The 11,901-nt window shown below is 51.3% G+C and overlaps 1 protein-coding gene across 1 annotated transcript in view; it reads left to right on the top strand.

Annotated features, from left to right (window-relative positions):
* PLVAP (plasmalemma vesicle associated protein) overlaps positions 1–11,901 on the top strand; it is a 28,033-nt gene extending 16,132 nt beyond the window's left edge. Inside the window, exons 4-6 of the mRNA XM_017879517.1 lie at positions 2,868–2,928; positions 3,093–3,174; positions 11,793–11,901. Of these exons, the coding sequence (XP_017735006.1) occupies positions 2,868–2,928; positions 3,093–3,174; positions 11,793–11,799 (150 nt within the window). The 3' untranslated portion in view covers positions 11,800–11,901. The remainder of the gene's footprint in view (positions 1–2,867; positions 2,929–3,092; positions 3,175–11,792) is intronic.

Below are 11,901 nucleotides of genomic sequence, written 5' to 3' on the forward strand. Positions count from 1 at the left end.
AAAAAAAAAAAAAAAAATGGAAATCATGTCCTTTTCAGCAGTACGGATGTAGCTGGAGGTCATTATCCTAAGAGAATTAATGCAGAAACAGAAAATCAAATACCATATGCTGTCACTTATAAGTAGAAGCAAAATATTGGGTACAAACAGGGATGGGAACAACAGACACTGGCGTTCCAAAATGGGAAAGGGAGGGAGGGAGGGGGAAAGGGTTAAAAACCTACATTTTGGGTACTGAGTTCATTGCTTGTTCAATGAGACCATTGGAAACTCAGACTTCTATGACCGGGCGCAGTGTCCCACACCTGTAATCCCAGCAGTTTGGGAGGCCAAGGTGGGTGGATGACCTGAGGTCAGGAGTTTGAGACCAGCCTGGCCAACATGGTGAAACCCTGTCTCTACTAATAATACAAAACTTAGCTAAGCTTGGTGGCAGACGCCTGTAATCCCAGCTACTTGGAAGGCTGAGGCATGAGAATCACTTGAACCCAGGAGGCAGAGGTTGCAGTGAGCCCAGATCGCACCACTACACTCTAGCCTGTGTGACACAGCAAGACTCCATCTCAAAAAAAAAAGAAACCCAAACCTCTGCATCATGCAATATACTCAATGTAACAAACCTGTACACATCCCCACTAAATCTAAAATAAAATAAAATCTGCTCCAAATCCTAAAAAAGAAAAGTGAAAGAATTGAGGCTGGGTTTGAGTGTAGGGAGATGGTGGGTTATTCTACTGTTGGGATTGGGATTGGGGTTAGGGTCAGAGTTAAAATCCTGTATTTGAGTTGAGTTGAGGAACCAGGGGAGTTGGTTTAGCATTGGGAGTGATACTGGGGTGAGGATGCCTAGAGGAAGAGTTGATGTGAAGATTGAACTTGTGTTTAAGTTGGGCTGAGATGAGTTTTTAGTCACTGCTGTGTCTAGAGTTGATTTGAGTTAAGGTTAGGATTTCACTTAGGATTTCGTTGATTTTAGAATGGGATTGAATTTGGAATTTGGATGGTGATTAAAGCTTTCAAATTGAGTCAGGGATGCTTGTAGGGGGTGAGGTTGGGTGAAGAATGATCTAGGATCTCATTTGCTGTGGGACTGAGTTGAAGCACTGAAGCCAGATTGGAGGCTCTGGTAGTTGGAGGTGACTGGTGCATCTAGAGATGCTTAGAGGTTGAGGCCAAGGGTGAATTTCAGATTTCACTGGCATTGACATAGGGATTGGTATTGACAATGGGTTAGGAGTTGAGCTCAGGTTGGTTTAGGGTGACTGGTGGAAGGCTGAGTGGGCTTGGAGTTGAGTTGAAGGATTGGGTGACCCTGGGTTATGGCTGGGGAGACATTGGGGTTGAGTGACGATCAGGGCTGGGTTGAGAGTAAAATCTGGGGTTGATGCCAATCTCGGGGTGGAACTGGGTTGAGGTGGATTTGGGGTAACTGACCAGTTTAGGACGGTTTCCGGTTAATATCAGGGGCTCGATAGGGCCGTAGGATTAGGGTGAAGTTTGGGTTGGGATTGGAACTGAGTGTGGATTTAGGATGGGAGCTGGGTAGAGGCTGGGGTCTGGGGTTGAGTGGATGTTGAGCATGACATTGCACAAGTGTTTGTAGGAGGGCATGGTGGAAGCCAGGGCTGGGGCTGGGGAAATGGATATTTTCTCTCCTTTTTTGAGAGAGTTTCGCTCTGTCGCCCAGGCTGGAGTGCAGTGGTGCAATCTCAGCTCACTGCCACCTCCACCTCCCAGGTTCAAGTGATTCTCCTGCCTCAGCCTCCCCGAGTAGCTGTGATTGCAGGTGCCTGCCACCACGCCTGGTTGATTTTTTTTTTTTGTATTTTTAGTAGAGATGGGGTTTCGCCATGTTGGCCGGGCTGGTCTCGAACTCCTGACCTCAGGGGATCCGCCCTCCTCGGCTTCCCAAAGTGCTGGGATGACGGGCATGAGCCAGCACACCCTGCCGGAAATGGATATTTTCATAGTGGTTGGGTCAAGAGAATGGTTGGAGTCAGAATGAGATCTGAAGATATGGTCAGATCCAGTTTATAATTAGGATTGGGTTTAGGTTGGGGCTTGATTCTAAGTGAGATTGACTTTTCATGTTGGGATCAGATTTTAGGTGATTGAGTTCAGAATTGGCCTTGGATTTCAGGTTTTGGGGGATTGGCTCAGGGATATTCCAGGGGTGGCATTTAGGATCGGGGTCCAGTTGGTCTACAGGGTAGGCTGACTTCAGCCTGAAGGGGGCTGTGGTGGGTGAGTAGACTCCGATGGGGTCATGGGTTGGAACTGGAGTCACCCTGAGGCTCTGATGGAGATAGGGGTAGGCCAGCTCTGCAGCATGGGGCCTCGGGACTGCTGAGGTGAGCAGTCCCACAAGTCCTTAAGCCATCTGAAGTCTTGCGGTTGGTGCAGGTGATTCCATGTTCATGACCATGTGTGTCTTTCTGCATGGGGTCTGTTACGCTGCCCTGGAAGGACTTTAGAGACACTGGTCTTGAAGGGCATGAAACGGCAGAACCCGGCCGGGCGCAGTGGTTCATGCCTGTAATCCCAGCACATTGGGAGGCCGAGGCAGGCGGATCACCTGAGGTCAGGAGTTCGAGACCAGCCTGGCCAACATAGTGAAACCCCACCTCTATTAAAAATACAAAAAATTAGCCAGGCATGGTGGCGCATGCCTGTAGTCCCAGCTACCTGGGAGGCTTAGGCAGAAGAATCGCTTGAACCTGGGAGGCGGAGTTTGCAGTGAGCCAAGATCACGCCACTGCACTCCAGCCTGGGCAAAAAGAATGAAACTCCATCTCAAAAAAAAAGAGGCAGAAGTCTGTCTGGGAAGCCCTGGCTTCTACCAACCTCCCTCCATCTTTCTTTCACAGTCGCAGCCGATTATACCAGTGCCACGGCCCATGGGCCCTGTCCCCAACCCCCAGACCATCGGTGAGTGACAAAAGACAGAGCCAAGTAGGGGAGGGGCCCCTTTCCACCTTGAACCCCACCCCAGCCCAACTCTCCAACTCCCCTGGGCTGCCAGCCCATCCCTAGCCCAGGGGCAGGGGCTACTGAAGCTGTAGGCCAAGCCTCGCCTCTCCCTCCCTCCACAGACCCAGCTAGCCTGGAGGAGTTCAAGAGGAAGATCCTGGAGTCCCAGAGGCCCCCTGCAGGCATTCCTGTAGCCCCATCAAGGTAAGGCACTGGGCAGGCTGCAGTTGTTCAGTCTTAGGGCTGTGGGCAAAGCTAGGACGAGGACTGAGGGTGGAGGGAGGCTGATCTCACACTTGCTTCTTCCTTAATTGAGCACCTGCTGTATACATGTATGGTTGGGTGTGAGGGACACAGCAGTATCCAAGACACACCCAGTACTGACCTCATGAAACTCCCTGAGTAGTGGGTGAGACAGTGTCATGATGGGACTACTAAGGAGCCTACAATTATTAGGTACCTACTGTGAGCTCCACGCAGTTCTAAGTACTTTGCAAGATTAACTCATGTAATCTTCACAACTAAACAACAATAGTAGGGCAAACCACTATTCTACCCACTTTCCAGATGAGGAGAGTGAGGCACAGAGAGGGCATGCATTGTACCCCAGGGAGCACAGCACAACTGGGACACAAACCCAGGCCATCGGACCCCAAACAGGCAAGAGAGCCTTGGTGAGGAGGAGCTGGAGCATGCAGAGCTGGCCTTAGGGAAAGCAGGGGGAACAGTGTTCCAGGCAGCAGGAACAGCCAGGTCAAAGGCCTGGAAGCTGGATAGGGGTGAGGGAAGGTAATGAGCAAAGGGAGAGAGGCGGGAGTGGCATCCAGGAGTGATTCCTGACCTTTAATTTCTAGAAAATGAGTTTCAGCTGGGCATGGTGGCTCATGCCTGGAATCTCAGCTACTCAGGAGGCTGAGGCACGAGAATCACTTGAACCTGGGAGGCGGAGGTTGCAATGAGCCGAGACCATGCCACTGCACTCCAGCCTGGACAACAGAGTGAGACTCTGTCTCAGAAAAAAAAAGAAAAGAAAAAAAAAAGAAAAAAGAGGCCAGGTGCAGTGGCTCATGCCTGTAATCCCAGGCCGAGGCGGGCGGATCACAAGGTCAAGAGATCAAGAGCATCTGGCCAACACGGTGAAACCCCGTCTCTACTAAAAATACAAAAAGTAGCTGGGCATGGTGGCAGGCGCTTGTAGTCCCAGCTACTCGGGAGACTGAGGGAGGAGAATCACTTGAACCCGGGAGGCGGAGATTGCAGTGAGCCAAGATCGCGCCATTGCACTCCAGCCTGGCAACAGAGTGAGACTCCATCTCAAAAAAAAAAAAAAATCCAGTTACAGTGGCTCACGCCTGTAATCCCAGCACTTTGAGAGGCCGAAGTGGGTGGATCACCTGAGCTCTGGAGTTCAAAACCAGCTTGGCCAACATGGTGAAACCCTGTCTCTACCAAAAAAAAAAAAAACAAAGAAAATACAAAATTAGCCACGTGTGGTGGTGGGCACCTGTAATCCCACCTACTCCGGAGGCTGAGGCAGGAGGACGGCTTGAACCTGGGAGGTGGAGGTTGCAGTGAGCGGAGATCACACCACTGCACTCCAGCCTGGGTGACAAAGAGAGACTCTGTCTCAAAAAAGGAAAAAAGAGTCTCAACTAGGCACTGTGGCTCACACCTGTAATCCCAGCACTTTGGGAGGCTGAGGTGAGAAGATAGCTTGAGTCCAGGAGTTCAAGACCAGTCTGGGCAACATAGTAAAACCTCCTCTGTACAAAAAATACAAAAATTACCCAGGTGTGGTGGTGTGCACCTGTAGTCTGAGCTACTCAGGAGGCTGAGGTGGGAGGATCACCTGAGCCCAGGAGGTAGAGGCTGCAGAAAGCAAAGATCACATCCCTTCACTCCAGCCTGGGAGACAGAGTGAGACCCTGTCTTGGAAAAAAAAAAAAAAAGTCTCTGAAGTCAAGGGCCTGGAAATGCTTTGCTAATTGCAAGGTGCCATCCAAAAATGGCCAGAGCAAGGGGCTAGGGGCCTCTGTAGGAAGCAACAAGGGCTCCTGGCACACGCTAAGGTCATGGCTTGATGCCTGTGCCCCCGGCCTCCTCCCAGAGTCAGTCACTTCTCAGAGGGCGGCCTGTGCGTCACAGGGATGGTGACTCAGGCCACCGCCCCAAGAACTGCCTGTGCTCTCTCTGGGGTCCTGCTGCACCACTGACAGAGTCAGGGCCGGCACTGCCATTTGCAGTTTAGGACCCGAGGCTCAGGAAGGCACCAGGACTTTAAGTCAGATCCCTGTGACCCCAAACACTGTGCCTATGACCATTTTGCCACAGGGCTATTGTCAATCTGGGTCTATTGCAGCCTCAGAGGGATAATACAAGATTTCTGGCCAAGTAGATTTCCGAAAGCTTTGCCGCCAACTCCCCAGGATGCAGCATGTCCAGCTCCATTTCCACCTCTTCTTTTTTCGTTTTTTGTTTTTCCTTCTTGCATACCCTCTCCAACAGGGAGCTCACTCCCTTGCCAAGCTGTCTCTCAACCCCTTTGCTCTAGATGGCTCAGTTCTCAGCCCTGAGCAGCCCACAGGGAGGGAGACAAAAAGGTGAGGAGGAGATTCCCCACTCCAAGCAAACACAATTTTCCTCTCTCCATCTTGGCCCAAAGCCCTCATGGCAAGGAAGGAGGTTCTATTATTATCCCCACTTCTCAGAGGAGGAAACTGAGGCCCCAGGGAAGTGAGCAGCCCGGGGTCACACAGTGGAGAATCAGGGCCAGGCCTGGGCTCCCAGCCCAGGACTGTCAGGGCCTCGGCTGAGAACCGGGGAAGCTCTTGACATTGTTTACCCCAAAATGACGTCCATCTGCTGAGAAAACAATGTGTGCTTAAGCCTGGATCTCACCTCCTTCTCTCCTCACGGTTGCAGGAAGGGCCTCTGGCCTGCTGGCTTCTGCCCTTGACTCGCCTTCCCCTGAGAGACGCTGGGGGCAAGTGGGCTGGGGCTGTCTGCTCTGGGTTCGCTGGGCAACTTGGGGAGAGTCACTGGAATTTTATTTTTTTTAATCATTATTTCTTTTTTTGAGACAGGGTCTTGTTCTGTCACCAGGCTGGAATGCAGTGGCATGATCATAGCTCACTGCAGCCTCGAACTCCTGGGCTCAAACAATCCTTCTGCCTCAGCCTCCACAGTGGTTGAGCCTATAGGTACACTCCACCTTGCCCAGCTAAATTGTTATTTTTTTGTAGAGACAGGGGTTTTGCTATGTTGCCCAGGCTGGACTTGAATGCCTGGCCTCAAGTGATCTTCCTGCCTCTGCCTCCCAAGTAGCTGAGTCACTAGAATTTTAGATGCACCTAATGAGGTGCTGGGACAAGACTCAGCATTAAATCAGCCTCCTCATGCATCAGGAGAGTTGATTTTTCCTTTTCCACTCCTTTTTTTTTTTGAAACGGAGTCTCGCTCTGTAGCCCAGGCTGGAGTGCGGTGGCACAATCTCGGCTCACTGCAAGCTCCACCTCCCGGGTTCACGCCATTCTCCTGCCTCAGCCTCCCGAGTAGTTGGGACTACAGGCGCCCGCCACCACGCCTGGCTAATTTTTTGTATTTTAGTAGAGACGGGGTTTCACCGTGTTCGCCAGGATAGTCTCGATCTCCTGACCTTGTGATCCGCCCGCCTCGGCCTCCCAAAGTGCTGGGATTACAGGTGTGAGCCACTGCGCCCAGCCTTTTGTTTTTTTTTTTTTTTTTTTTTTTTTGAGATGGAGTCTCACTCTGTCCCCTAGGCTGAAGTGCAGTGGCGCAGTCACAGCTCACTGCAGCCTCCGTCTCCTGGGTTCAAGCAATTCTCCTGCCTCAGCCTCCTGAGTAGCTGGGATTACAGGAGTATACACATCACACCAAATTTTTGTATATTTTTTTACAAAATTTGTAAAAATTGTGGGGCTTCACCATGTTGGCCAGGCTGGTCTCAAACTCCTGGCCTCAAGCAATCTGTCCTCCTCCGCCTCCCAAAGTGCTGGGATTACAGGTATAAGCCACCCCCTCCGGCCTCCACTCTTATTCTTTCTTGTTTTGTTTGTTTTTTGTTTTTGAGACAGAGTTTCGCTCTTGTTGCCAAGGCTGGAGTGCAATGGCCCGATCTCGGCTCACCGCAACCTCCACTTCCCGGGTTCAAGCAATTCTCCTGCCTNGATGGAGTCTCACTCTGTCCCCTAGGCTGAAGTGCAGTGGCGCAGTCACAGCTCACTGCAGCCTCCGTCTCCTGGGTTCAAGCAATTCTCCTGCCTCAGCCTCCTGAGTAGCTGGGATTACAGGAGTATACACATCACACCAAATTTTGTATATTTTTTTACAAAATTTGTAAAATTGTGGGGCTTCACCATGTTGGCCAGGCTGGTCTCAAACTCCTGGCCTCAAGCAATCTGTCCTCCTCCGCCTCCCAAAGTGCTGGGATTACAGGTATAAGCCACCCCTCCGGCCTCCACTCTTATTCTTTCTTGTTTTGTTTGTTTTTTGTTTTGAGACAGAGTTTCGCTCTTGTTGCCAAGGCTGGAGTGCAATGGCCCGATCTCGGCTCACCGCAACCTCCACTTCCCGGGTTCAAGCAATTCTCCTGCCTCAGCCTTTCAAGCAGCTGGGATTACAGGCATGCGCCACCATGCCCGGCTAATTTTGTATTTTTAGTAAAGACAGGGTTTCTCCATGTTGGTCAGGTTGGTCTCAAACTCCCGACCTCAGGTGATCCACCCACCTTGGGCTCCCAAAGTGTTGGGATTACAGGCGTGAGCCACCGCACCTGGCCCACTCTTATTCCTTCTAAGCCTTGATAAATCTCATTTTAGCGGGACGCAGTGGCTCATGCCTGTAATCCTAGCACTTTGGGAGGCTGAGGAGGGCGAATCGCTTGAGTCTAGGAGTTCAAGGCCAGCCTGGGCAACATAGCAAGTCCTCGTCTCTAAGAGAGAAAAAATAAAATCCTCATCAATATAGTATAGTGTTTAGTTTAAAAAAATAAAATAGACAAAAGCCTCAGCTGGTATTTACTTGTTCTAACGGCTTCCAGACACTTGCGTGTCTCCCATGTTCCCAAATCGATGGCCGACGCAGGGCCCCGCTTCAGCTAGGATTCAGCACGAGGTCTTGCTCTTATGGAAAAAAAATCTTTATTTTTCTTTTGAGATGGAGTCTCGCTTTATCACCAAGCTAGAGTGCAGTGGCGCAATCTCTGATCACTGCAACCTGTGTCTCCTGGGTTCAAGCGATTCTCGTGCCTCAGCCTCCCGAGTAGCTGGGATTACAGGCATGCGCCAGCATGCCCCGTTATTTTTTGTATTTTTTAGTAGAGACAGGGTTTCACCACATTAACCAGGCTGGTCTCGAACTCCTGACCTCAGGCAATCCGCCTGCCTTGGCCTCCCAAAGTGTTGGGATTACAGGCATGAGCCATGGTGCCCAGCCTATGGAAAATTTTAAAGTCATTTTCTGTTGGTGGTATGTGCGCCAGCTTTCCTTTACTTGATGAGACTGTCCCTTCCTGAAGATCACATGAGGCAGAGCAAAAACAAAAAAACCAAAACAAAACAAAAGAAGTAGAGACTGAGTGTCTTTGGAAATCCATGTAAGTTTCTTTAAACACAATATAAAGACAATAATGGCTGAGTATGTTGGCTCACACCTGTAATCCCAGAACTTTGGGAGGCTAAGGCAGGTGGATCATGAGGTCAGGAGTTCAAGACTAGCATGGCCAATATGGTGAAACTGTCTCTACTAAAAATACAAAAAATTAGCTGGGCATGGTGGATCGTGCCTCAATCCCAGCTACTGGGGAGGCTGAGGCAGGAGAATTGCTTGAACCAGGACCTGGGAGGTGGAGGTTGCAGTGAGCTGAGATCACACCACTGCACTCCGGTCTGGGCTACAGAGCGAGATTCTGTCTCAAAAAAAAAAAATTAACCAGGCATGATGGCAGGCACCTGTAGTCCCAGCTACTTGGGAGGCTGAGGCAGGAGGATTGCTTTAGCCGAGGAGGTCAAGGCTGCAGTGAGCTATGGTCATACCACTGCACTCCAACCTGGGTGACAGAAGAAGACCCTGCCTCTAAAACGTTTTTTAAAGGGCAAATATTAAGTAAATCTTGGTCCAGGAGCAATGTGGCTGAATATGGCAAAAATTGCAATGGGAAGAGCTTTTTTAAAAAAAGATTGCATTATTTATTATTATTATTATTATTATTATTATTATTATTATTATTTTGAGATGGAATCTCACTCTGCCACCCAGACTGGAGTATGGTGGTGTGATCTCAGCTCACCACGACCTCCACCTCCCAGGTTCAAGCGATTCTCCTGCCTTAGTCTCCTAAGTAGCTGGGATTATAGGTGCCCGCCACCACGCCTGGCTAATTTTTTTGTATTTTTAGTAGAGATGGGGTTTCGCCATGTTTACTAGGCTGGTCTTGAACTCCTGATCTCAGGTGATCTGCCTGCCTCAGCCTCCTAAAGTGCCGGGATTATGGGTGTGGACCACCACACCTGGCCAAGATTTTATTTTTATTTTATTTTATTTTTATTTATTTATTTTTTTTTTTTTGGAGACAGAGTCTTGCTCTGTGTTCCAGGCTGGAGTGCAATGGTGCAATCTCGGCTCACTGCAACTTCTGCCTCCCAGGTTCAAGTGATTCTCCTACTTCAGCCTCCCAAGTAGCTGAGATTACAGGCATGAGCCACCACACCTGGTTAATTTTTGTATTTTTAGTAAAGACAGGGTTTCTTCATGTTGGCCAGGCTGGTCTCAAACTCCTGACCTCAGGTGATCCGCCCGCCTCAGTTTCCCAAAGTGCTATCATTACAGGTATGTACCACCACCGCGCCCGGCCTTTTTTTTTTTCAATCTTTTTTATTTTTTGAGAGAGTCTTGCTCTCTTGTCCAGGCCGCAGTGTGGTGGTGTGATCTTGGCTCACTGCAACCTCCACCTCCCAGGTTCAAGCGATTCTCATGCTTCAGCCTCCCAAGTAGCTGGGATTACAGGCATGCACCACCATGCCCGGCTAACTTTTGTATTTTTAGTAGAGATGGGGTTTCACCACATTGGCCAGGTTGGTTTCGAATTCCTAGCCTCAAATGATCCGTCCGCCTCGGCCTCCCAAAGTGCTGGGATTACAGGTGTGAGCCACCGCGCCTGGCCATATGGGCTTAAGATGGGAGTCCAGGCCTGGCTCTGAGCCGGGCACGTGGTTAATGTTGTTCAAGTTCCTGTTACGACTCTCATGATTCGTTTGTCCATTCGAGCCGTATTTATTGAGCAGCTCCTGGGAACTGGGCATGGTACTAGGTGCTGGGAACAAGGCACAGAAACTGCTGCCCTCAAGGGGCTCACAGTCTAGTGGGGAGATGGATGATAAATCAGATGAACGGGTCACTCAAGGGCCCTTTGGTGATGGGCGAGACAGAGAAAGGGGCAGGAAGCGTAAGAAGTTTGGAACTTTCTACCAGAGACAGGGCAGGCTACACCGAGATGGTGATATTGAAGCAGAGACCCAAAGGAGATGAGGGAGGAGCCATGGAGGGATCCCGGGAAGGGTGCGCCAGACAGAGGACACAGCCAGGGCAAAGGCCCCAAGGTGGGACCGTGCCATGTGTGTTTGAGAGGAGGAGGCCAGTGTGGCTGGAGTGGAGTGATTGAGGGGAACGGGAGGAGGAGGTAAGGGCAGGGAAGTGATGGGAGCTGATCAAGCCCTGTCTGTGGCTGCTGTGAGGACCTGAGCAGATGGGGCATGTGCATGACCCAGTTCAAGCATCCACAGGTTCCTCTGGTCACTGTTGGGGAACAGACTGGGGGACAAGGAGCTGGGGACCAGGACAGAGGCGGTTGCACTAGTTCAAGCAATGATGGGGGCTTCGATGCCTCCATCTCTGAAAGATGGAGCCTTACAGGCTGGCAGCAGGGACCAGAGCTGGGTAAATGCTGGTTGAGGATGGAGTCTGGGGCCAGGGCCAGGGACGAGAGCCAACCAAGGAACGTGAGGCCGCTTGGGCCCCAGGGAAGAGCCGGGGAAGGAAGGGAGAGGACCAGCGGAAGCGGGACTTGGCCACAGCCCCCTCCTCCCCCAGCAGGAAACAGCCTCTAAGCCAACCCCTGACCCCTCACAGGAACCTCTGCCAGGCCCAGGAGGGGGAGGGCATCCTGGATAGCAAGACAACTCCACTTGTGCAAAGGCAGCGGGACTGGGGGTGCGGAAGCAGTGTGATGGTTCTTGAAATTGTTGGGTCTTTGGCATAGTAGGAGTCCCTGATGGGGATGCCTGGGAGGGGCAGAGGGGTGGAGCCCTGAATGCCCTGTTGTAAGGCTTGGACTTTGTCCTGAGGGCACTGGGGAGCCACGGAGGACGTGTGAGCAGGAGCAGGCAAAAGAGGGAGACTGAAGCCTTGCCTTGGCAACCAGCGTAGGTGTCTGGGGGAGCGGAGGCTTTGGGGTAAATTCTCAGTATCCCCAGAATGTTGGGAGGCACTCGGGAGAGTCAAACAAGCTGTAGCAGAGGCTTGGGGCTTGGAAGTGGCCACTCTGAACCTAAGTATCTTCGTCTGTATAATGGGGAGGAACACACCTCAGTCTCACCATCCTGGTGAGGTTCAACACATGAGACTTTCATGGACCAGAAGGAGCTCTGGGGTCCTGAGGAACAAGTAGGGGCCCAGGGTGGGAGGAGGCAGGGCCGGGGTCCCCAGGATGTTGTGCTCCCACTGAGGAGGAGCCTCCAGGGCCCGGCGAGGTTTGCCCTTCCCTCTGTCTGACACTCTGTTGTGTTACCATCCCCTTCCTACCCTAGTGGCTGAGGAGGTTCCAGGCCTGAGGACCAAGGGATGGCCCGACTCGGCGGTTTGCGGAGGATGCAGTGAGATGCTCACAGCACCCGACACTACCCCTCCCGCCGCCCC

The sequence above is a fragment of the Rhinopithecus bieti genome, unplaced genomic scaffold (genome assembly GCF_001698545.2).
Source record: "Rhinopithecus bieti isolate Rb0 unplaced genomic scaffold, ASM169854v2 scaffold_9899, whole genome shotgun sequence".
NCBI lineage: Eukaryota > Metazoa > Chordata > Mammalia > Primates > Cercopithecidae > Rhinopithecus > Rhinopithecus bieti.